Source organism: Sciurus vulgaris (genome assembly GCF_902686455.1).
Source record: "Sciurus vulgaris genome assembly, chromosome: 4".
NCBI lineage: Eukaryota > Metazoa > Chordata > Mammalia > Rodentia > Sciuridae > Sciurus > Sciurus vulgaris.
The window spans coordinates 152,086,767-152,112,451 of NC_136464.1; the positions used below are offsets into that span (position 1 = coordinate 152,086,767).

At 40.3% G+C, this 25,685-nt stretch overlaps 1 protein-coding gene across 1 annotated transcript in view; it reads right to left on the reverse strand.

Moving 5' to 3' along the window:
* Nucleotides 1-22,648, reverse strand: part of FREM2 (FRAS1 related extracellular matrix 2) — a 168,897-nt gene extending 146,249 nt beyond the window's left edge. The window contains exons 1-2 of the mRNA XM_079136143.1: nt 17,100-22,648; nt 12,104-12,193 (exon numbers count right to left, since the gene is read on the reverse strand). Of these exons, the coding sequence (XP_078992269.1) occupies nt 12,104-12,193; nt 17,100-22,263 (5,254 nt within the window). The 5' untranslated portion in view covers nt 22,264-22,648. The remainder of the gene's footprint in view (nt 1-12,103; nt 12,194-17,099) is intronic.
* Nucleotides 22,649-25,685: the final 3,037 nt, after the last annotated feature.

Sequence of the window (25,685 nt, forward strand, 5' to 3'; positions counted from 1 at the left end):
TTTATGCCGCGACTAAGAAGAGGTCAATGAGAGTTGGAATGTAAGGACAGCTCAGATCTGAATTGGAGAAAATTAACTATAAAGGGAGGAAAGAAGGTTTTTTTTTTTTTTAACAAAGGTAATTTAAATTTTGCATCTGTATTTTTAGGTTACTGTGGAAACAGATATATATGGATCAAAGGAGGAAATAACAAGAGAGAAAGACCCAGGAGGACAACTGCATTAGACACAGACCCATTCATTCAATGATTCTGCTGAAATCATTGAGCACCTGTGTGTGCCAGGCACTAAGATGTATCAATGAACAACAGAGATAAAACCCCTGGTTTTCATGTGAATCATCCTACATTACAGTGGGGGAGACGGCTAAAATTTATAAAGAACTTCCTTTGGGTCAGTGATTATTTTAAGCAGTTTCCATTTAAGTTTCCATTAAGTCATTTAAGATGACATTGATGTGGTTGCAGTGAAGCAAACAGACATGGAGTTACATGTTGGAATGTGACCACAACGATTCAGGAAGCAGGTAAAACTGACTTGGACATGGATAGTGACAAAAAATGACATTGAGGTCCAGGTAGCAAGAATAAGGGGATAAGAAAAAATTCTTCATTCACTTATCAGGGAAAATATTCGACCTTGATTTTTGGGATTGGCTTATTTCATTTAGCATGATATTCTCCAATTCCATCCATTTCTCTGCAAATGCCATAATATTCTTCTTTTTGATGGCTGAATAATATTCCATTGTGTATATATACCACAGTTTCTTTATCCATTTGTCTGTTGAAGGGCATCTAAGTTGGTTCCACAATCTAGCTATTGTGAATTGAGCTGCTATAGACATTGATGTGGCTGCATTACTGTAGTATGCTAATTTTAAGTCCTTTAGGTATAAACCGAGGAGTGGTATAACTGGGTCAAAAGGTGGGTCCATTCCAAGTTTTCTGAGGAGTCTCCACACCGCTTTCCAGAGTGGCTGCACCAATTTGCAACTTCACCAGCAATGTAAAAATGTGCTTTTCCTCCACATCTGCACCAACATCTATTATTGTTCCTGTTCTTGATAATAGCCATTCTAATTGGAGTAAGATGAAATCCTATAGTTGTTTTAATTTGGAGGAACTTTAGATTATGTAGAAGGAAATGAGAGGCAGTGAGGTATGGAATATGGTGGAATGAGACAGACATCATTACCTTACATACATGTATGATTACATGAATGGTATAAATCTACATTGTATACAACCATAGAAATGAAAAGATGTACCCCGTTTGTGTACAATGAATCAAAATGCAGTCTGTCAAAAAAAAAAAAAATCTATGGTGACAGTAATCAGGAGAGTGGGGATGGCTTGCCTGCAAAGAGGCCCGTGATCCTGGGAATTTGGGGGAAAAAAGGAATTGTTCTTTATCTTGATTGGAGTGGTTACATGAGTGTGTACACTTGTCATACAACTATACATATGGAATGAGTGCATGTTATCATATGTAAATACCTTGATCATTGATTTTTAAGTAATAAAATTGTTTTGATGTATTAAAAAAAATCTTATAAGGTTAAGTATAGTCCACCTTTTTAAATCTTATAGCTGGAGGCAAATCACTTAATTTTCAGCTATTTCTGCCTAAAATAAAGTGAGGGCAGAATTATGGGAACACACAATGGTTTTTTTTGGTTTTTTTTTTTTTTTTTTTTTCCCGTCTCTTGGATTTCTGAAGTTCTCCAACCAGTTTCACCACTTCGTTTTCAATTTCCGAAGTGGCTCTCTTGAACTGTGCTTGAAAACACTGTTTTCAGTGTTCTCAGCTCACGCCTCTCGCAGCTACATAAGTGGAGTTAGAGGAGGCAGGTGGCACTTTACCAAAATGAAATGATTCAACCTTTATTTATTAAAGAATCCAGCAAAGGAATGAAGAGCAAGTGGGTCTGCTCTCCGGCTAGAAGAATGCAGTCAGAGCTGTCTTAGATCAAAAAGAGAATTGTGTCCTGGGTTCCTGCATCAAAAGGTCCCAGGAAGGGTGTTATTTTCCAAGCTTAGTTCAAAATTAACATGAAGAACAAAGAATAGTTCCAAATGGAAAACCCAACAGAACTATATAATTATTCTCTTCATCTTTTTAATTTCTTTGTTCCAAGAATACCAATACTCTGTTTAAAGACTAAGTCTTGAACGATAATTAGCAATAGCTGAATAATTCATTCTGGAAACTTCTCTCCTAGCAACACTTGTAAGAATTCTAAGTGTAAACCATCTGAAGGTACACTGTTTATTTAACATGATATTTATTCTCTCAGTGAAATGGCTCACATGGAGCTACTTGGCAATTTTTTATTTTATTTACAAGGGCAGAGCCAAATTAATAAAGTACTAATTTCAGCAAATTCACTGTAATTGTTCTAAAACAGAATGTTAAGGAAAATAATTTTTTCTTATTTTCATAAACATTTTTGCTCTAAGGACACAAACATTAGAAAATCACCCTACTGGTGTGGTGTAGGAGCTTGTTCTTAGTCCACTACTTTGCTTACCGACTTCACGATCCATGTGAAGGGAAATAAGCCAATCCCAAAGAATCAAAGGCCAAACATTTTCTCTGATACACGGATGCTAATTCACAAAAGTGGCGGGGGTAAGGAAGACTAGAGGTACTTTGAATTGGACAAAGGGGAGTGAAGGGAGGGAGGGAGTATGGGGATAGAAAGGATAATAGATGAACTGGACATTATTACCCTATGTCCATATATGATTACATGACCGGTGTGATTCTACATCATATACAACCAGAAAAATGACAAGTTATACTTCATTTATGTATGATGTGTCAAAATGCATTCTACTGTCATGTATAACTAATTAGAAAAACAAAAAAAGAAAATCGATCTACATTTGTAAAGCGATAACAAGAGCACCAATACTTTGCACATGTGTGATTCACTCATTCATCAATTTTTCAGAGTTAAATTTCAATAAGTCTTATTTTTCCTATTTGCAATCAGGATTAAATATGACATTTGAAGCTTTGACCTCACTGGGATTCTGCCAAAAGATACAGGGTTTAATACAGGATAGAAAGTCTGTCATTATAGCTGTTTAATAAAATTCATTCATTGCCCAGCCATTATTTATAAGCACATCAGGATTGCAAGATTTTTAAAAACAGATTGTTTTCCTTTGATCTCAAGGGAAAACAAATTCTGTATTTTCATGACATGTAAAAAAGAAGTACCTCTTTGTGATAAATTGTTCTCACAAGCAACATTTATCTATAAAGAAACATGCTGGGTATATACACATATGCTCAGCACTTATTTTTCAATGACCTCAACAGAAAATTTCAAATCTAAACTTGTGAGCATATCCAAAGGTACATTTATTTAATTGCTTTATTTTCTTTACAATATTCACTAAATGGTGCATCTATCAGGGCAACTATAGCATCCTGTACAAACTAAGCATGTTGGTAATTCTAAGATCTGAATAAACATGGTGTCTTATCAAGGTCTTTAGACTGTTGTGACTGAGTGTATGAGATTCGCAAGCAAAACTATCATCCTTTGGACTTGACATTTGCTAAGCCCAGATGTTTAGGAGTCCTCTATTTTGATAAAATCAAATTAAGAACTTTCACCTTCAAGTCTATACAATGTAAACTTTCAGTCAACAGAAAGGAGAAATAAAACATGCAAACTGGGCTCAAGAGATATCTATATATTTCTCATATTTGATCACAGGGAAAATTCCTCATTTATGTTTTTTCGTGAAAATCTTAGTTAAGCTACTTACGAGCTGTGAAGTAACTGTGGAAGCCTCCTCAGCCTTTAAACTCTGTGTTACAGAAAGGCTGGTCCCCTTCCCACTCTCCATCACTGTAGCTCTCCCTATCTCTCCACCAAAAACAAATAGAAAAATGGCATAGACCAACGCTGTGTGATCATGAGGAAGGAAGAAGGGAGAGAGAGGGAGAGGAAAAAGAGAAAGTGAAATAAAGAAGAAACAAAAAGACAAGACCAGAAAATAAGAGTGAAGAACAGCACCAGGCTGGGCGCCATGGAGCATGCCTGTAATCCCAGCGGCTCAGGAGGCTGAGGCAGGAGGATTGCAAGTTCAAAAGCAGCCTCAGCAAAAGCGAGGTGCTAAGCAACTCGGTGAGACCCTGTCTCTAAATAAAATACAAAAATAGGGCTGCGGATGTGGCTTCGTGGTTGAGTGCCCCTGAGTTCAATTCCTGGTAGCCACACCCCCTGGGGAAACAAAACAAAACAAAACACAAAACGGCACCACTCCCCCGGAGGGCCTGGGAGGGATGGTGACACAGTAGCTCATATGCAACAGAAACTGTGCCACGTGAGTAATCTTTACATGCATCAGCGTACTTAATATTCAAGAGAACCCTCTTAGTTAGGTACTCAATTATCCCCACTTTACTAATGAAATCAAGGTTAAGAATGTTTGGGTTACTTGGCTCAGAGTCACATCACCAGTTCCAGCAAGGGGCAGAACCAGTACAGGTCTCAATTCCTACTCCCAGGGATGTGCTGCTAACCAATGGAAGAGAAGATAAGCAGGCTCAGGGGCTGGCCTTCTTGTGTGCACTTAAGAAGGAAGGCATCTCCTAATTAACATGCCCCAGACGACCTCTTATTTCCTCCTTTAAACCTATGCCCTCCCCTCCAGCCTTTCCCTTATCTTAGTAAATCTTAGTAAATAACACCATCATTTTTTTCAGGCTATGAAACTCGGAATCATGCTTGCCTAAGTTCTCCTTTTTTCTTACCTATAATCCGATCCATCAACAAGTCCTTAGATTTAGACCCCAAATTGCATCTCCTTTCTGGGTCATTTCTCTTACTCAACCTCATGTTAACATCAGTCTCGTCTTAATCTCCTTCTTTCCCTTTATTGACCTTCTCTCCATTTTCTACAGCCACAAGAGTCATCGTATTCAAACACAAATTGGAATATATTACTCCCTTCCTTGAAAATGATTTGGAGGCTTCCTTTTCTCAATTACTCCAACTGGTCTACAAGGCTCCATACCACCCAGTCGTGGGCTCCATCTGCAGCCTGGTCTCTGGTTTGTTGACTGAGCTCCAGGCATGCTGATGTTCTTCTGGTGACTTGAACGCTAAAGCTCAGAACCTTCACATAGGCTTCTCCTTCTGCCTGGAGAACTTCTTCCCTTATTATAGTATCTCATCTTAGGTCTAAGTTGAAATACCACCTTTTAGAAAACTTTCCTGAAAACTGCATTTCCATATTTTAACCTCCAGAATACTTTAAACAATTCACACTTTTGTGTATTGCTTTATCCTCAGGATGAATCCCAGATCAAAGATTATGACCGTTATATTCATCACTGTCTTCCCAGATTCCAATAGACACCCCAAATGAAGTAGTCACTCCAAAATATACTTGTCAAATAATTTAATAAATAAAAGAATAGGGAATCTCTTTTAAGCAAATAAATTTCATAGAAACTCTGACCCTTCTATGATACCCCATCCTGGTTCTCTGATGCATTGTCATTTGTTCTAGCAAATAGAGAATAATGTAGCTTATAATTGTGAAGGTACCTGTTGAAAACTACCTTCCGATTCTTCTAGTCACCCAGAACAAATTTAAAGAGACAGATGAGATATTACTGAAATGTGTAATAAATGCCACAAATAAATATTTGATTTGAGATTATAATATTTTAATCACCTGTGAAATATCTACTCAGTTTTTTTTAAAAAGGTGGCTATAATTTGTTCTAAATGTAAATAGAGATTCATGATAATCTCTAGAGATGTGCCTGATAAGAATTCATACTCACCCAAAGATTTAATGATTTAAGGAAAGTGTCCTCTGAACTAAAGCCAATAAAAATAGCAAAGTCATATGATAATTTTGGAATGAGCCTAAAGCACAATAACTGATACAATTTAGTTTATATTTTTCTGTGTACAGGGTGTAACTTCTTTCCTGGACACTGAACAACAGGTATATTAATAGAGTCATGATTTAAAGGCAAGGATCTGGCATAGAAAGATCTTAATGACTCGAACTATTCTGAACTGCTCAAAGGAATTAAAAAAAAAAAAAAAGAAAAAGCTTGCATACATTTAATGCTAGCCCTACTGCTCCCCAGGATCTGAATTCTAGTAGATCTTGTGCACAGATTAAAAATATTTGTATCAGTGCCTGACAATACTTCACCATCTTATTATAACTCCCTAACATACTAGTTTACTTCCTTTGGTTCTCATGTCACTAGCAATTAATTTTATTGTCAAGAATGCTTGCTTTACTCTGTAAGCTGAGTATGTCTGTATAATCTTTTAATGCTCAGACCTCATTTTTCTACCTATAGTACTTATTTATATTTTCCCAGCTCTGGCTTTAACTTCAAGTTAATTATCAGTAATTGCTTTGCCTTAAATCCTGAGGTTACTGGTCACCTTCAAGTTAAAACTTGTGCTTCTTCTATCTAGAATGAAGAGTTTCTAGTGATCTTTTTGTGTTTGAGTATTTAATAGTCAAGTACAGAATCAAAATTCAAAAGCCTCGACCTTAACTGACATCCTTTTCATAGATAAAAATGACTTTGAAACTCTTCCACTATGTCAAGATGCTATTTATATCATTCAATAGCACATAAATTAAGAATCTTGGCGGATGGGGACTTGGGCTCCAAAAGACATGATAACAGACAGCAGCAAAAAATATCTGACTGTAGACCAGATACACTGTAATGGCCCACACAGATTTTATGTCACTGCCCAAGTGTCAATGCCAAGACTGGCAGGCAGAACCCAGACAACATGCCCATGTCATATGAGAGTTCAAATGAGGAAGCAGCAAACAGGTTTTCATAATGAAGAATAAAGTACAACTCCTCCTACTCAGTATTATTAAGCCAGATGACCCATTTCCTAACTCTTATGACCATTCACAAACATCTTTAGGGCTGAAGATGTAGTTCAGAGGGAGAGCAATGCCCAGCATGAATGAGGCCATGAGGCCCTGGTTTTAATCCCCAGCACTGAAAAACAAAATTAAAAAGCAACAACCAAAAACTGGGGTTGGGGTTATAGCTCAGTGGATTGAGTGCTTGCCTGGTATGTACAAGGCCCCAAGTTCAATCCCCAGCACCACCAAAACACAAACAAAAAACTATAAAAGTTGACACAATAGCTTTTTAATAATGACTGGGGATACATCATGCTTATACAACTATTTCTCTGTTATGATGTTGTCTCATCACACGAGGAAAAACATTGGTGTAACCAAAACCTAAAATACTTAACGATAGTTTTTCTGGCTTCAAAATTTCAGTGACTTATAGAAAATGTGTATTTGTCTTTAAATTGTATACTTGTTTATATAGTATATTGACAAATAGTTTATATACTATATTGAGAATTTTTTTTTTCTTAAAAGAATGCTTTAAGAATAATCTGAGCTTGGAACTGGTAGTTACTATGTAACTTTTTGATCTGAAGTATATTTCATTGAGGATTTCAAAGAAATTTTCACAACAGTTGGTTTCATGTATCTATGTATGTCAAAGCTTTACTAAATATCTTTCTTGGTGCCACAGGGATTTATATTAAAGCTAGGATAAGAGATCATTCTAAAGGAATGCAGAGGGTCCACTGGAAATTATTTATAGGAACTTAGGATAGTGTTTAGTTTTTTCCTCCCATTTATCCATTCATCCATTTTAATATCTGGTAAGTAAGCTGAGTGCTCAGCTCTGTGCATATAGAGGTACAAAGATTAATGATCTTTTGATTTGAAGGAGCTTCTTTCCTACTAATGGAAGTCTTGATGTTAACAAATAACCACAGTACAACATTCTTGCTGTAAATAAAGTTATGGATAGAAGCACAAAGAAGGGTGTAACTAACTTCCTTATCATGATATAGGGAACAACTCTGCAATGACATTTGAGCCTGGTTTTGAAGAGTGATTAACAGTCTTTGGGGTTGTGGGTGGGACATACCTGGAATAGTTATGTGAGACTGGCTTTTACATCACAATACTAAACCAGAGGAGTTCCTTGAAGAGAAAGCTAAAAATGTACCTGGCAAAACACTTTTGCATTAAAATACCTCAAAGAAAAACTGAAGAGATGAATGCTAAGAAGGAAGAGATAAGAATGTGTTCAACTATAAAGGAGGTAAATGAACACATGCCTTCTTTCCACCCACAGAATTCTGGGGTACTAGACCTGGAATTAGAATTCAAAGAGGCAGCCAGCAAAAGAGGGTGTATTTCCTAAGTTTGCAGTATTATTATGTTGAGAGTTACTCTCATGAAGATATGAAGGATGAAGTCAAAAAGAAATGGAAGATACATTGGCTAAATCCATAGATGATTGTTTAAAGGTATTTAAATGCACAAGCTCATTAGAAAAAACCACATATTACTGAAATACATCCCCAAACTTCAGAGTTTCTCCTTACAGATTGGTACTCTGCATCCCCATGTGGTGACTGGCCCCAAAGTACCTGGACGGATAGGCCAGTCTGACAAAACATTGCCATGCTCTCCCTTAATGTTCTAGTATTTCCTTACTAAATAATCATTTTAAGAATTACACTATGATACCAGGGAAGAGCACTATAAAGTTTATGGTAGTATGACCTTTAAAGTATTCTAAAAATTCACATTCCAGAAGACACAAAATTTCTGTATGCCTTAACAGTAGAGCCTATTCTGACTCATTCTCATCAATTAAACATCCCTAAAAATTTGGTCTGGAGAAGGCAGAGAAGTTCAGGAGTCTTTCCTTATCCTGTGGCTATTCTAAGCAAGTGGGAAGTTACCAGTTATCACTGGGGAGAAGAATCCGGGATTGAAATCAGCCTCTAGTTCCCTGGTTGTGCGACTTGAAGAGGGTCAGTTAACCAGTTCTGTGATGTGGTTTCCTAATCTGCCAAATAGGAATCATACTTTTTGTTGTTGTTGCTGTTATTGTTTTACCAAGCTCATAGGGATGCTCTGAAGGCAAAATTGCACAAGTAACAATAAACCACATAGAAGGTTTAAAATCTAATTGAAAGAACCCTAAGACGTAAGGATCCCTGTGTGGGCTTTTATGCACATAGTACTGTATCAGCCAACACTCATCAAGTCCAAATAAAGCAGAATCCCTCAGAGGGGAAAACCTGACATTATCTTTTCCTCAGTACTCTTTACTCCTGTCATTTGGTAGGAACCTCAAAGTGCTCCAAAATCCAAAATGTAGTGACCGTCACTAATCCAGGGATACCTCTTGACAGAAAAATCTTGTGGCCGGACATGTTTCCATGATAACACAATTAAATCTGCTCGATCCCTGAAATTAAATTATATTTAAGACTATCCAAGGATTATGTTTGCACCAGTAATTTACTTAGAGAGATACCATTCTAAAACCAATCTTGTGGATTCGAAGGTGAATTTAAGGGATTGGAATGACATTTGAAATAAAGCATTCATAATTTTATGCCATTGTGTCTTGACGGGCTTCTCAGATGTAAGATACTAGAAGAGCTTCATATATTTCATGGATACAATTTAAGGGTATGCTTACATAAAGTAGACAATAAATCACTATAGTTTATACTCTGCAAGTTTAAATAGTATTTTATTTCTCATACAAATGTAAGACTATTTATAAGATAATGCAAAAATCCATTAAAAAAAGGAATCAGGTCAAAACAATTTTGAGATATGTATGTGACTTTTATTTTCAGTCTTGAAAGTTTCTGTGTTTATTTTGTCAATGGAAAGTCTTCTTACATCAGGGAAGTTAAGGTAAGCTCTGTTTTATAACCATTTGTCAGGATCTGCTTGAGCCCTGTAAGTCATGCTATGCCTTTGGAAAGGTTTTCTTTTCAAGTGAAACTGAAGCTCTGAAGAAGCTGAAATGATTTCCTACTTGTTCCCATAAACACAATCTTCAGAAGCCCAACCACATTTCCAGGAATGCTAAAATAAGCCTAGTCTCTTCAGCCTGTCAATCCTCACTTGATATTTGGAAATATGATACTACATGCTTTCCAAAGTTTGAATATAGACCTCAATTTTAACGTAAATGGTATTATTTCACTCAGTTAAGGATGTGGAGACTAATAGATAATAGTGTGTGTGCATGTGTGTATGTGTGCATGAATGGGGGAAGAAAAGCAAAATAAAAAAAAAAAGTACAGGCTATAATATCTTAGAATAACTGTAGCCTTTGGAATTTGAACTTGTCTTATAATTTTAAAGAAATTTAAACTTTTGCTGTTGAGGCTCATTCAGTCATTCTAAGTGACAGACCTGATGTTTTGCATCACTGTTTGATTATTTCTGGTATCATGCTACAGTTTCTTTCAGCAGAATTTAACCTTTGAACAGTAAGATTCAGCAAACTTTTTTTTAATAAATAAATTTGATTTCTTTCTTTAGAACTGTGTTCTTTGCTAGGATTCCTTAAATCAATATGTGGAATACGAAACTATGACCAGCCACTCTCAAAATAAAGGCACGAGTTCTATTAAGCTCTTGATTTAAATAGTTGAGCCCAAGTTAACACCCTTTTTTGCCTCTTTGGCACACATTCAGCAGATGTCATTTTTCAGAGCTGTGATCATGTTGTGTCCAATGATATTTTAAACCGATTCTATTTGCTGCTTCAATGAAGATGGCGGCTAAGGATGCAATCTTTTTGAGATGGATGACATAATGGTGTGCCATTTTTAAAGGCATCACAAGGAAGCAGATGACTGAGTCTGACTCATTTTCCTTCTCCCTCTCTTTTCCTGTACCCTGTTCACACAACACAAGTACTTGCTGAGGCTCTTCTGCTTCCCGTGAGGGCACACAAGAACAAAAACATCTTTATAATCAAAAACCCAGAAGTGGCCACTTTTCCTCCTAGTCCACAGGATTAAGAAGAAGAGTCACTGGGAGCTGAAAAGAACATGAGTGGCAGCTGGTCTGGGGGGAGTAATGACAATAATCTTGCCCAAAGACTTCGGTGGAAAGTGTTACAGTTTGGGTCTGGAACATTTCCCCAAAGCTCAAGGGTTGACGACTTGGTCCCCAGAGCAGCAGCATACAGATGTGGGGCTTTGGGGAAAATGATTGGATTATGTGGACTCCGACTTCATCAGTGGATTAATCTATTTGGTGGATTAGTAATTTGAATGGATTACTGGGAGGAAGTGGAAACTGTAGGCAGTTGGGACATATTAGAGGCAGTAGGTCATGAAGCATGTGCTTGGGGACATCATGTTCCTAGCCCCTTCCTCTCCTCTCTCTGTCTCTCTCTTTGGTTCCTAGCTACCTTGAGTTGAGCAGCTTTCCTCTGCCATGCCCTTCTGCCATGATGTTCTGCCTTAGCTTAACTCCAGAGCAATGGAGCTGGCCGATCATGGACAAAACCTCTGACCCTGTGAGGCGAAAAAAAATCTTTCCTCCTCTATGTTGTTTATGTCAGACATTTTGGTCACAGAGATGAAAAATTGACTAAGTCAGAAATTTATACCCATTCTCTGCAGTATTCTCTAGAATTCACCAGGGAAAATTTTTAGCTAGACAAGGTCATAAAAATCCCCAAACTAAGGAAATCATTAGACATCCTGAGGTAGGTGAGATAAATACAACTTTATTTAGCATTGAGTTCTCTGTGACAGCAAATCTTTTCTACCAGCGTGAGTCCATAGAGACCACGTACAAATTAGAAAAAGGTACTTCTTTGGCGTAGACACACCCAGTGGGCACATGGCTGAGTGGAACTGGGCTGGATTCCAATATCCTTGCATCACTTCAAGTAGTTAACATCATGCAAGACAAAATCTGAACAACTGGACATGGGGATCCTATTTATACAGATCTCTTTTCAATGTTTCCAAATCATAAGACAAAAATGATTCAACTATAATGTGTCTATAGTCATTACAGACTACCATTGTGTCAGATTGAATTTATAAAATTTTCTATAGCAAATATCAAATTCACTGTCTAAATTCAGATAAGCTTAAAATGATAGTTGAAGAAGATTCCTCATAATATTGATGTCAAAGAACAATGAAGAGAAGTCCCTTGCCTTAGTTTCACTATTAGAAAAATGGAATACTTACCACCATCTTCAACAGCAAAATGGAACACATCACTTGTGGCATTAGCCCCTTCTTTTAAGACGTAGCATATTTTCATGTCATCGATGTCAGCTAGAAAATAACCAAAAGCAAGATGATTAACTACTTGGGCAAGTTACTTCTGGTAAGTAAATCTTATTAGCTCTTGCTTTTCTGTAAACTTGTTTATGTCCCCTTCCATGACTGTCAAATCTCTAAGTCCCTTGATTTCAGCTGTCTGTGGAAATCTGATGCCCTACACAGAGTGCGAGATGTAGGATGTAATAATAGCAAGGTGTTGCCACTCCCAATAGTGCTCGAATGTTCGTGCACCAAGAGTGACTTCTAAATACGGAATGTCAGGCACCATGACAGGTGGAAAGGAAGATATTTTGAGGCATGGCAGATTTCCTGGCCCTCTTGAAATCACATCCTTTGCCTCCCTGGAGGACCGGCCCTCAGAGGCAAAAGGTTTTGCCTCTTCACTCTGGCTCACTTTCTTACCTTTTGTGGAATAGCAGGCTGTTTTGAAGAGCTCCAAAGTTTGAAAGGAAAAATCAAGGAGATATTTCTTTAAAAATCTCACAGATGGAAATAACTATCATGAGGCGATGTCAAAGAGAACTTAGAACAAAACAACATGTGAAAATGGAAAGCTTTGTTTACAGTAGAAAGTTATACCTCCCAGGTTGTTTCCTATTCTGTTGAATTCACTTGATATCAAATTCACTCTATCAAATTCAAAGTAATAGATCTATTTTCATTACTAGGGCACCATTTTTAAAATCTAGACATCAATTTTGTCAGTTCTCCTCCTTAATGACAGTGCACAGAGAACATAATAGGACAAATATTCTCTTCTGCAACATTCAAAATAGGTGGTTATTTGACCTGGGCCAATCAGTGAGTTTCCTAAGGTTACATAAAATTCGATCACAGTTAAAAATAGCTTCAACAACAGTGTATAATGTATGTTTGTCTGGTATGTGTTTTAGGGTTTTTTTCATCTCCCAAAAGCTCTACTTCAGCTCATGCTAGAGAATTCAGAGGCATTATATATATATATAATATATATATTTATATTATATACATAAATATATATATATATATATATAATTTATGAAAGAATAAACTTGAGTGAGGCAAGGTGTTAGGATTCATGAGTTTCTACAGCCTTACTCTATGGATGTGAGATGGGCTCCTCACTGGTTCATACAAGTTTGAAAGGGTGATTCACAGCCAGGAATCCCTAGGGAGGTTTAAATCTGATTTTATAGTTAATGGCACCTTTTTACTAATAGAGGTACTTGGAGGTGAAGCAAGTCCAAGATGTTCTGTTCTCCTGCAATACTTCATTTTAACTATACCATCATTTCCCAAACTCTCTGCCTAGTGTCATTTTTATCTTTCTGTGTGGCTCTCTTTCCCAGTAGATTGAACACATCTTGGATATATTTTTTCCATCCTACCTTTTCCACTTCTTTGCTCAGGGTCTTATAGTCAGTAAAGGCTCAAATGCTCCTTAATGTGAAATGAAGGTGTGAAGTGGCCGGGACCTCACACTGGCATCTCTCCCTTGGCATGGGTGTGTTCCTGTGCGGTAAGGAGTACAGGCCCTGAGAACCTGCCTCTTGGTCTGTTTACCCTCCAACTCAACTCCTGTAACCCTCCCTTCATCAGCAAGGAGTTAAATCAACTTCACTAACTATCCATCCCTACCTTGGGGACAATGGCCTTGGGTCATGTGGGGAAGACTCTTTCTTTCCAATGTTTTTACTTTTTCTTAAATTTTATAAGAAATCCTAAAGGCTAGGAAAGAAAGGAGAAAAAAAAAAAAAAAAAAAAAAAAGAAAAACCTGTTTAACACATCCAACATTGGTGCCAATGATTTCTTAAGCAAAAATATAGTATTTAGGAGACACTTTCATTGAAACAAATCACTGCTTCCAAACTGATTTTTAACCACTTTCCTTTTTAAGGAAAAAGGAATATGAATGCAATATGACACTCAGGTGTCACATTCCCCTTCCAAATTAGTGAATGTGGTATTGGTTGGTTGGAACTTACCAAAATTATTTTCATTTTTCCCTAAAATTTTAACAGTAATTTAGAGTTTAAAAAGAGGATTTTTAAATCTCAAGTAAGTAAAGACTTTGATCATAGCATTGTTATCTTATAGGTTCTTCTAGAAGAAACATAAACATACTATAAATAAGCATTAACTCTAGCTTTCTTAAGGCACATAAGTCCTAAGAAGATGAAAACTCAATAGTTAAAATGCTGTCTTCTTTAAGTAAACATCTAGGAATTAACTGGATTTTCTTCTAATTGTTAAACACTCACATTTATTTTGAGTTTATCTGCACAATAAATCTATGTTTTCTATTTTAAGTTCACTAACATGTCTGATAACCACATCTGGTTCAAACTTTTTGGAGATGTTTCCACTCTACTGAAAGCGATCTATGAATTGTCCCACACAGTATATCATTGTGTACCTACTGCAGAGAAAAAAAAAAAAACAAAAAAACAAAAAAAACCTCCAGGTTTTTGAGACATGTGATTTAGAACTGGTGTGGGAGATTTGTTAGAGAGGAAGGGCAGGGACACATTGGGAAAGCTGTAAAGTTTGAAATAAAGAAATAATTTTAGGGTTGAGGATGTAACTCAGAGGTAGTGCATTTGCCTAGCATGCATGAGGCCCTGAGTTCAATCCCTGGTATCACAAAATAATAATACTTTCCCTAATCCAACTAATTTGACATTATTAATTTTTCCTTATAATAAACTTCAGTTAAAATTTTACAAATCAATTCTTCTTCTTTTTCTTATAGGAACCAGTTAAGTCAATCGACATAAAAATTTTCCCTGGCTACCTGTGCAAAATTGACTCAAGTCAGTGCATTGAAAAATCCATCAAAATATAGTTTAGCTTATTCTTGATGATAAAGAAAAAACAAAAACAAATTAAAAGACTGCACAGTCTTCCTCTGTTTTCCTTCTCCTACTGCAAGAGCTGCCCTGGCAGTTCTCTGATGGAGTTTTCTCCATTTTTAATCGCTTATCTAATCTCCATAAATAACTGCTACGAAGCAAACTCCAGCCTCAACTTGTTCATGTGAGTGCTGTGTGATTAGATTAAAACCAAGTTTTCCTTGTCGATATTTGAGTTTGTATTGCAATGTAGTAATTTCCCTTAAAAATATAACTTTTTCCCTTAAAAAGAGAATCGCTTTTTGCAATAAACTTATAACTACTGTACATTTACAAAAAACCATAAACATAAGTGAAGACAATTCAAAATTAGTGAGAAATAGAACAACTGCCTAGAATAAAATGATATAATTTTAGGTGAACATTTAAGAAATATTTTGAGTTGTTGAATTTGGTTGGTAGAATTTAAATTAAATCATTTGCCTGTCTTCATCCAAAAATTCTTAAAAAAAAAAAAATCTCTAAAATCAGATTCCTGTTTCAGGTCTTGAGAGGGATTTGAAGTACATTTTCTGTCCTCTAATATATTCCTTTCATCCTCTTCACTTTCCATGAAAATGAACCAGTCTAAGATTGCATGGCATCCCTATCCTCAGAAAGCCTTCACACAAAAGTTTCCTGCTGGTCTGGCGTGACACTTGGCACTCTGGGGTTTTCCTGTCCCTGCAGGCCTTGGGATATATTCAGGCTTTCAGCCAAGAATCAGGAGGCTGAAGTGTGAGGCTATTTGCCAGCATCAAACAGAGAAGTGGTTCACTTTAGCACTACATTTTGCCACATCCATGTTTATTAAAGTATTTGTTATCTAAGAGCAGAACACTGTTGCAGGAAAAGAACACCCCCACTGGGATGCCCTGGGGTTAAACTCCATCTCTACCCACAGAGCCCACAAATGGTGGATCTAGTTTCCTTTCTGATGTGGTGAGGTTTTCATGAAAGCAACACAAATCCCTTTGTAATGAAAGTTGCACGTTCTAGAGAACAGAGTCCTAACTCCCAAGCCAGCACACTGAATGAGCTTCTCCCTTCTGTCACTGAATAACCCAGCATAGGTCACCTGCCCTTCCTGTCTCAGACTGTGTACACCCACAAGGGAAATTCAGGTTAGAAAAACTCCATTGCTTCAAGAATGCAGGAGCTTGAGGCAACTGTGTTTGGACCAGAACAGAGAGAAGGCACAAAAATGATGAAATAATTCACTCCATGCACTATTAGTCTTATTTACATATCTTCAGGTTCTAAATAATGAAACAGGTGTACGGTTTGGCAATGGACATGTTATCTTCTTATAAGTGTAGTATAATCTCCTTTTCTTGTGTGTCTCCCACTAGTATGTCCTGGGTTATCACATATAACTCTAACTCATATAACTTGTTGTAACTCTAGATGAGAGTTTATCTGTTATGTCTTTGTACAGGTGTTTGTCTCAGTCATGAAATATTATAAGAGAATTGTTAAAGTCTCAATGTAAATATGAACAAATTTTTTTTCTTGTAGTTACAAAGTTCCTAAGAGCCACAATAGTATCAGTGTGAAGCTTCTGAGCATTAATTAAAGTAACACAAATGTAAAAGTTTATTTGAGTGCTAATTAATAATGATAATAATCTGAATAAATACAATTTAGTGAGCTACTTTAGCTATAAGGTGTTGCAATGCTTCATGAAGCATGTGTAGTATATAAAACAGGATGCTCAGAGGATAGGTATGGTGAATGCAGCAGAATTGGAAAGTCTGCTTCAATTCTATTCCACCAATCTTGCCCCTGCTCTGGCAACATAACTTGCCACTATTAAAATATATCAGTACTCTCTCTAATGAAGTCACTACCATGGGACATAAAGCAGCAAAGCAGCTGTTTTCCCAGGAAAGTAAGAACACGGTTATTCTTCCATTTTCTCCCTTCCTTTCACTTCCCTTGAACCCTAATTTCATGCTCTGTTTATACTCTGAGGAAATAAGACCTGGAATGTCCCTTGGGTAGAAGGAAAGAAAAGGAAGTATACCTTGAGTAAACTGAGTGATGCTGTGGTTGCCTTTATCCAGGTTGAAGAGATATCCGTGTCGAGGGGCCTCCGTCACAGTGAACTTCAGAGAGAAGTGCAGGCTGTCTCTATCCTCCACTTTCAATATTTTGCTTGTGATCATGAACCCCAAGTGACCAGTGGTCAGACTGCGAAGCACAGAGGCCCCTTTATTCACTGCAATTTGGGGGACACTATTATCAACAGCTAAGATCTGGATCTTCATCACTTGAGGTCTCCTTGTTTCAAATACTGTATCCGGGAAAACATAGAAGTCTGTATGGGTGCCATCCGTCACCGTGAAGGAGAAGCTGTCTTCACTGGACTCTGTGCCATCATGCTTGTAGCTGATTAAGTTTTCATTCAAGTCTTGCTTGGTAAAAGCCATGACAGGTCTGGTATTGTTGAAAAGGAGATGACCGTGAACAGGCACCTGGGTGACGGTGAATTTCAGGAGTTTGTCAGGAGTATCTCTGTCTTCAACAGTGAGTTCAAAGGGTGTGATCAGCTTGTTTTCACTTTCACTGACAACCAAGTTATGGATGGTGACCACTGGTTTTTTGTTGTCCACGTCACTAATGGAGATACGGAATGTCCGGAAGACAGGGTTATGACCGTCGGTGACTTGAAACTCAAAGCTGTCCATCTTCACCTCGTCATCAGCTGTGTGGATGTAGTAGATTTTGTTGCCAGCAAGCTGGAGCTGAGTGAAAGATGCGATGGACACTCCAGGTTGGTCTGTGCACTCTAGGTGACCTCTCATGGGGGCCCTGGTGATGGTAAAAACCAAGTTTTCATCAGGGCTGTTCAAGTCACTTGTGCTTAGTAGGTCTGTTGTGAGGGTGACTTTACCACCTTCTTTCAAGGACACCCCCTTACTAATCACGTCAGGGAAGACAATATCAGCACTCCCGATGGACACATAAAAGTAGCGATCTATAAGGGCATTTATTCCATCAGTCACATCAAATTTAATTAGGTCCCGAATGCCCTCTTGCCCCAAATGGACATACTGAATTAAGTTTCTGTCCACTTCATCCTGAGTAAAATTCATGCCCAGTGTGATATTTTCAAAGGCACCTGTGAGTTTTCGTCTCTGTAATATGCCGTGTCCTGGCCCATAGCGAATGATATAAACCAAAGATTTGTCTTCAGAGTCCAAATCAGTTGCCATTAATATTTTGTTGTTGATAATTTTGGTTTCCCCAATTTCTATCTCCAGTCCATTATTGATGGTCATTCGGGGGGTCTCATCATCCACAGGGAGGACCATGATGAAGGCCACTTTTTCCACAGAGTGCTCACCATCCGTTAACTTAATCACAAAACTGTCTTCCTGGGTCTCGGAGTCATCATGCTCATAAATAATGCTGGAACTCTCTATAATCTGATCCAAGGTGAAGCTTTCAACCAGAACTGTGCCATTAATCAGCTGGTTCATGATGTGACCGTGAGTGGGAAATTGGGTAATCGTGAAGGTTAAGTCATCCGGGGGGATGTCAGCATCAGCAGCATTGAGAATGGGGGTATCAATCACCAGACTCATACCTTCCATCACCATAAATTCTCTCATAAACATTTCTGGCTGTTCATCATTGGTGGGGATGATCACAATGGGGAAAAACTGTCTCTCTGAGAAGTTAATGCCATCAGAGCAACGAAATACAAATCGGTCTTCCACAGGTTCCACCCCTTTATGGACGCTCTGGACATAGTTAATGTGGCCCTGCCTGAGATCTTTCAGGGTGAAGGCACTTATGGCAATCCCTGCCCTGGACTTCTCAGAACCTGGGGCTGGAGAAATGTTTTCAACATAGCCTGAGGTGGGCTGAATAACTATTGTGCACAGGAGGTCATCATTCAGGGAGTCGATATCTTCAGCACTTATGTGCCTTGAGGTTATAACGCCTTTATCACCTTCCATTACTGTAAACTGTTCACCCACAGAAATTTCTGGGGCCTGACTGTCCACAGGGAGGATGGTCACCCACACAGTGACACCTTGAATAGTATTGCCACCGATTCTCCATTCTTGAGACTTATCTGACAGACTCAGGTTGAAAGAGTCTCCTTTGGGCAACAGGCCAATCTCGCCACTGGTGTGGGCATAGACAACGGAGCCCTCTAAGAGGTCCTTTTGGGTGAACTGCTCTACTGGAGCTCCATTGACCAGGATTTCCCCATGTAAGGGTGGATCTTCCAAGAGGAAAGTCAGCATCAAATCATCAGTGTATTCATCAGTCCCCTTAATAATACTGGCAGTGATTTCAGTAGCTCTGTTTTCTAAGACATCTAGATAGGACTCCAGAGTACCAGTAGGAAGGCTCAGCATGGGCACCTCCATGGGCCGGATATTCACTCTGAGAGTGACAGGCACCACATGGTGTCTGTCACTGACTTCCAAGGAGCAGCTGTCCGTCAAGGACTCATCCCCATTATGAGTATAGGAAATTCGGCCCTGTTTTATATCCTCCAAGTGGAAGAGCCCTCCTACATGCAGTGTCTGTCCAGATACTTGCATGTGGCCATGTTTGGGTGCCTGTGTGAGGGTAAAAATGATGTGGGCGACATCAGTGTCAATATCATTCACATGCAACTCAGTCTCGCTCAGGATGTGGTGACCCTTCTCCTGAACAGTGAAGCCAGTGTTGAGGATCTCAGGTGGCTGGTTGTCCACAGGCTGCAAGTAAAGGGTGAAGGTGCCAGAAGCCACATTCCCAGCTCGGTCCTCCACCTGGAACTGGAACTGGGCCACTTGTGCAGCCACTCCCAGTTCTTGACCTGGGGGTCTGTATGCAATTTTATGGTGATTGATCTGGGCTTGGGTAAAATGGGTCACCACAATTGATGGGTTGTCAGTCAGGACCAAGGTGCCCAGTGGGACTGGCGAGTGGTTCTCATCTGTGTCCACGGGAGGCTGGGTCACCGTGTAACGTAGTTCTCTGTCATCTGTGTCCAGATCAGTGTAGCGCAGCCACTTCTTCCTCAGTGGTGTGAGCTGGGATTCCTGCACCACCATCCGAAGGGGACAGCCACTGACCAGCTCTGGGGGAAGGCGATCCACAGGATGAATTCGTATTACAAACCTCTGTAGTCCAGATTCATTAGGGGGGTCATGGTTATCCCGAACTCTAAATGTGAACTGGTCTATCACTGGCCCAGGACTGTGGGGCCCAGAGTGTCTATAGAAGAGCCTCCCCTCTGTTATGTCTTTCTGCTGCCACTCTGTCACTATTCGCTCATAATATGCTCCCTGCTTCCTCCAAAGGCCCCTGACCAGCTCCTGCTCCTCTTGGGGAGGATGAGTTTGGCGGAGAAGCAGATGCCCTGTAGTTGAGGAGGGTGACTCCAGCACAAAAAGCAGCAGAGAGTCATCAGAATCTATGTCAGTTGCACTCAAAGCAAACGGTGGGATAGGCACTGTTTCACCCTCTGCCAATGTCAGCCCAGTGTTGGCATTGAGGACAGGGGGCTGGTCATCCACAGGCACTAAAGTGATGGGGAACAGAAACTGTACCTGGTGCCTGCCTCCTCCATCCACCATGCGGAGCACCAGGTTGTCACTCAGTGAACCGTCTTTGTCATCATGTTGGTAGACCACCTGGCCAGCTGCCAGCTCTGCCACTGTGAAGGTCTTCGGAGCAGAGTTGCTGCTGGAAGCACCCAGAATGACAAGGTGACCATGCCGGAGCCCAGCTACCACCTCTAGTCGCACTGCTTCTAGGTCATCTTCATCACTGATGACCAAGTTTTGTGGTCCACTGCCTTCAGGGCCTGTGAGAGGCCGAGACTGACCTTCATAGAGAATAAGACCAGTGTTTCTTGTGACCACTGGAGCCAGGGTGTTCATAGGCTTCACCACCACCATGAAAGCAAAAGGATCTGAGGCTGCTCCTTCTGGGTCCACTACTTCTAGCTCCAGTTCAAAGAGTCGCTCCTGGTCAGAGTCTTCAGAAGGGGGCTGGTAAGCTATCTTCAGAAGGCGCAGATCTCTCTGAGTGAAGGAGGAGAGGGGAAGGCTGCGGTCATCAGTGCTCACCAAATAACCCTGGCCGGGCTGTAAGGGAGAGGTGAGGTTGAAGATCAACAGGTCGGGGGTAGACTCAGCATCCTCTGCTGCCAGCATGTCTGGAGTCAGGGCGGTCAGTACAAACTGGTCCACCTCCATCATCATCATGGCCACGAAACTGGGCTTCGGTGCCGTGTTCTCAGCCCCTCCTCGGATCCTCACTAGCACCTGGAAGTGCTCGCGTTTTAAAGCAGCGCTGCCAAGAGGAGCCCCTCGTGAACGCAGCTCCACCACCATGGGCACCCAGTCTCTGTTTGGTGAGCGGCTGGGGGCCGTGTGACGGTAGCGCACACCTAGCTCCTGAAAAGCTTTGCAGTCCATCAAGAGAGGCTCGGAGGTACCTCCCTCTCTGGCTTCTCCAGGCATCTGCGGGTAGTGGAGGAGTTCTCCATAGCGAGGCAGCGCACTCAAGCCAGACAAGATGCCCACGCGGCACTCCTCCGTCTCGGGCTGGTAGGCAAACTCCAAGCTCCGCGCGTCCAAGGCATTGCTGGTCCCCAGCAGTTCTTCCACGACCAGGGGCAAGTTCCGTGTCACAACCTCCAGTTGGGTGAAGACCACTTCCACCTCCAGGACTAGTGGAAGTACTATCGCCCCTCCAGGAGCGTCATAGCGCAGCTGCAGCCGGACGCGGTCCCGCGATGGGCTGCGTGCACCCAGGTGGGAGTAGCGCACCTCGCCCGGGCCGAAGTCGCATGGAAAGCGCTTGGGACTCAGGCGGCCAGGCCTCTGGGCCAGCGCGTCGTTGTCTAGCACAGTCACCGTGCAGCGGTCCCCTGGCTGCACCTGCAACACTAGGTCGTTCAGGGGATCCAGCCAGACTTCACGCCCGAAGGGAACCCTGAGTCCGCGATTCGCCATCACTATGGCCTCCTCGGAAGGAACCCCTGCAGCCCCCGCGAGACCCGGAGACAGCAATGCTCGGTCACCCACAGCGGGCTGTGCCGAGATGCGGCTTACCAGTGACAGGAGAAGCAGCAGCAGACTGGGTGGCAGAGCAAGCATTGGCTGAAAGCTGGTGGAGTTGGCTGTCCGGCGCGCGCGGGTGGCGATCTCGTGGGTCCTGGCTGCGCGCATTATCCGGGTGCGAGGACTCAGACAGGTCAGTCTGAGAGCGTGCAGTCCTCGGGCAGGCTATCAGAGACACCTCCGCAAAGTGCCAAGAACTCCGCACTCTGCCTGCTGGGACCTCCTGTAACTGGGACTGAGCTAGAAGGATGGGAAGTGGCCGGCGCGGTCCCGGCTGGAGCCGCAGTGGAAGAGGACAAGCCCTCCCAGCCCGTCCCGCTCCGCCGTTCGCGGCTCACTCACGCGGAGAACTGAGTCCTTCCACTCCTACTTCCCAGGTCCCCAGACCCAAGGCTTTGAGGCGAATCCTTCCCCTCCTACCCACTTACTCTAGTCTTCCCAGGAGACCAATCGTTGGTCCTGGGAGGAGGGCCGGGAGTCGAGGGTTGGGTAGTGATTTCTGTCCATCAGTTCTAGGGACCGAGGCGGGGAAAGAGCGGGGAGGGGAGGAGAAAGAAGGAGCAACAGGTTGTCTTAGAAGTGAAGGGAGAAGGGACCTGGAGTTGCTTAGCTTTGCTCTGAACTGCTAGATCTGGGGCTTACGCAGAGGAAGCGGAACACGCAGAGGTGCGGGATTCACTTCTTGGTCTGTCTGCGATTAACCCGTATTAACCCTTCTCCACGCTGCAAAGAAATCCTGCAAAGAGGATAGTCTTTTTTCACCGAAACTTGCAAAGCTGGCCAGTAAAGTTAAACACGATGAGTTTGAATCGAAACTCAGAGCAGTTTAAGAAACTTTGGGGGCATGTTTGCAAAAGAAGGGCAATCCCAAAAACCACAAGTCCAATGTTTTCTCTGATAGGCGAATTCTAATTCACAATGGGGCCGGGGGACGTTAGGGAAGAATAGAGTTACTTTAGATTAGGTAGAGGGGAATAAAGGGAAGGGAAGGAATAGAGGAAGGATAGTAGAATGAATCAGGCATTATCACCCTGTGTGCAAATGTAACTATACGACCGGTGGGAGTCTACATCTTGTATAACCAGAATGAGAAATTATACTCCATTATATAGGATGTATCAAAGTGCAAAGTGCATTCTATCGCCATGTGTAACTAATTAAAACAAATTTTAAAAATTAAAAGAAAAAGCCGAAATAAGAGCAGGTTGTTTCCCCAGCCCCCGCCCCGGATACCTTCTCAAAAATTTACAGTGGACACAGCCCTCGGACTGGTGAGTTTTTAACAAGCCCCTCCTTTGCAACCAAAGTTCACAAAGTAAAAGGAAAATAGGGCATTTGGAATGCGTGAGAAATGTAGTCTGATCAGAATCGCTAGTCTCGCACCAAAGAATAAGTTCTAGGGAATGTAGCCCCAGGCTGTCCCAAAGCCGCTGCTGTTAGGGTAGCTGTCATTAGAGACGCTCCTGTTCTCTTCGCAGTAATTAGACCAAGAACAAACTAAACCCACTTGTCAGCTTCACATTTCTTTGCATGCCAAGAGAATTGATAAATGTCCGGAGGGCGAACTACAATAGTTTAGATCCGATTTCAGTCAGCCGGTTTGAAGTTAGAGTTGAGCTCTTCCTGCCCCCTTGTGTTTGTCTGGTTTCAGTAGTGTGCGAATTCCCTTTCTAAAAGGTTTTCTTACCACCCCTCACCCCGCCCCCCAAGTTCCCTCAAAATCAAAACAACCATTTCTAATTGATTCCCTGAGCTGTCTTGTTTATCATGGTCAAATGTTTTATTGGTGTGATTTTTTTTCTAAAAAATAATACGAATCTGATTTTTAAACAGAAACATGGAATTGGAATAAAAATCATCTTGCTCTTTTCCTCCTCAAAGACACTTTTAATTAAAGAGAGGTGTGTAAAAAACTGTTAATACCCTTTTAAATTCCAGTCTAAATGAAAGATATACATGTACACAAGGATAATTTCCGGAAGGTGCCTGTCCTTTTAACCCTTTTGTGTTTTTAGCTTGAGCTTCTGTGTCAAGATTAAGTTTCTGCCTGACACATCCAGTGCTACTTTCCAGACCACAGCATAAACTCTGTGCTTAAGTATTGAGTGTCAGATTCTGTTTCAGGAAGCACACTGGGCAGTGTGTCCCTAGGAGTCAAAGATGAAAAGTTTTGAAAGTTTTCAGAAAGAAGCAAGACATTACCTCAAATAAACAAGGTTTAATTAACTGAATCTTTTAAAAAATATGTTAATCCATATGTTTAGCTTATTTGCAGTTGTACCACAATTTTAGAACATTTTAATTACCTTCAAATGAAACGATATATCTGTTAGCAGTTACTGTCCACGCAGTCCCCATTACTTACCTTACCCTCCCAACACTATAGCCACTTGTCTACTTTCTCTCTACATATAGATTAGTCACTGTGCACGTTTCATATAAATGGCACCATACAATATATTAGTCTTTGTGTCTGCTTCTACTTACCATATTTTAATAATCTCATCTATGCTGTACCCTGTATCACTTTTCATGGCTAAGTTAATTAATTGAATCTTAATTAACCTTATTGTATGTGCTCTGCAGTATATGATGAGCTTTAACTCATATTTAAAGATGATGGATACATTTCACAATATTACAAAATGAGCACCCAGGGGCATAGAAAAGATGTGACCAGTACTTTAAATACACTACAAAATTTCCATCCAGTTCCTCACCAATTTGCAATTTTCTTTGACATTATTATTTTATAATTAGGATTATTTTACCATACAGAATTCTAATGGCAGAGACATGACAATATCCTATTTCCTGTTCATGAATAAATAATAAGAAGATGCCAAATGGAAATGAAAATTAATTTCAGAATATGACTCTTTCTTTCCATATTATGTTTCAAATTCTGGTTATTTGTTTTTATTGAAAAATGTCAGCTGGAAGCCAAGTGATTCCTACTCAGGCATGGTGACCCTGGGTGAGTTCTGACCACAACCAGACCAACAACCTGGCCCTTGATGCTTCCCAATGGCTCCAGGGTTTTCCTTTCTTCCTTTTAAAGTCCAACTCTGTTTGACTTGCCAGTGATGATAAGATCAGCATTTGAAGTATGGTACTATGCCTGAAGGGCAGAGTTCAATATTTTGTTTCATGCTAAGAGTACAGATCCACACTGATTTTTAAGTAGCCTAAGGAAATCAATAAACTATAATCTTTTTTGACTTTTAAATTTCACCTGCCCTGATTGAAGTGATGGAATGATTCTTAGAATTTTTTCTTTTTTTTGTAACCGTCCTAGGTTTTTCTTATTTTTCCTCAGATAGAAGGCAATGCATATGATGATTTGATTAAATAAATGTTATATTCATGATCATTGATAAAGTAGAGAACTATTACCTTTTCATCTGAGAGCCACTATTATTGATGATGATCATCTCTTTTCAGAGTAATAGTATAGTGTTAAAAGATTTCTGTGCTTAATTAGCATGAAAATATTATTTTAAGATAAGCATTCTCATTATCTTAAGGAA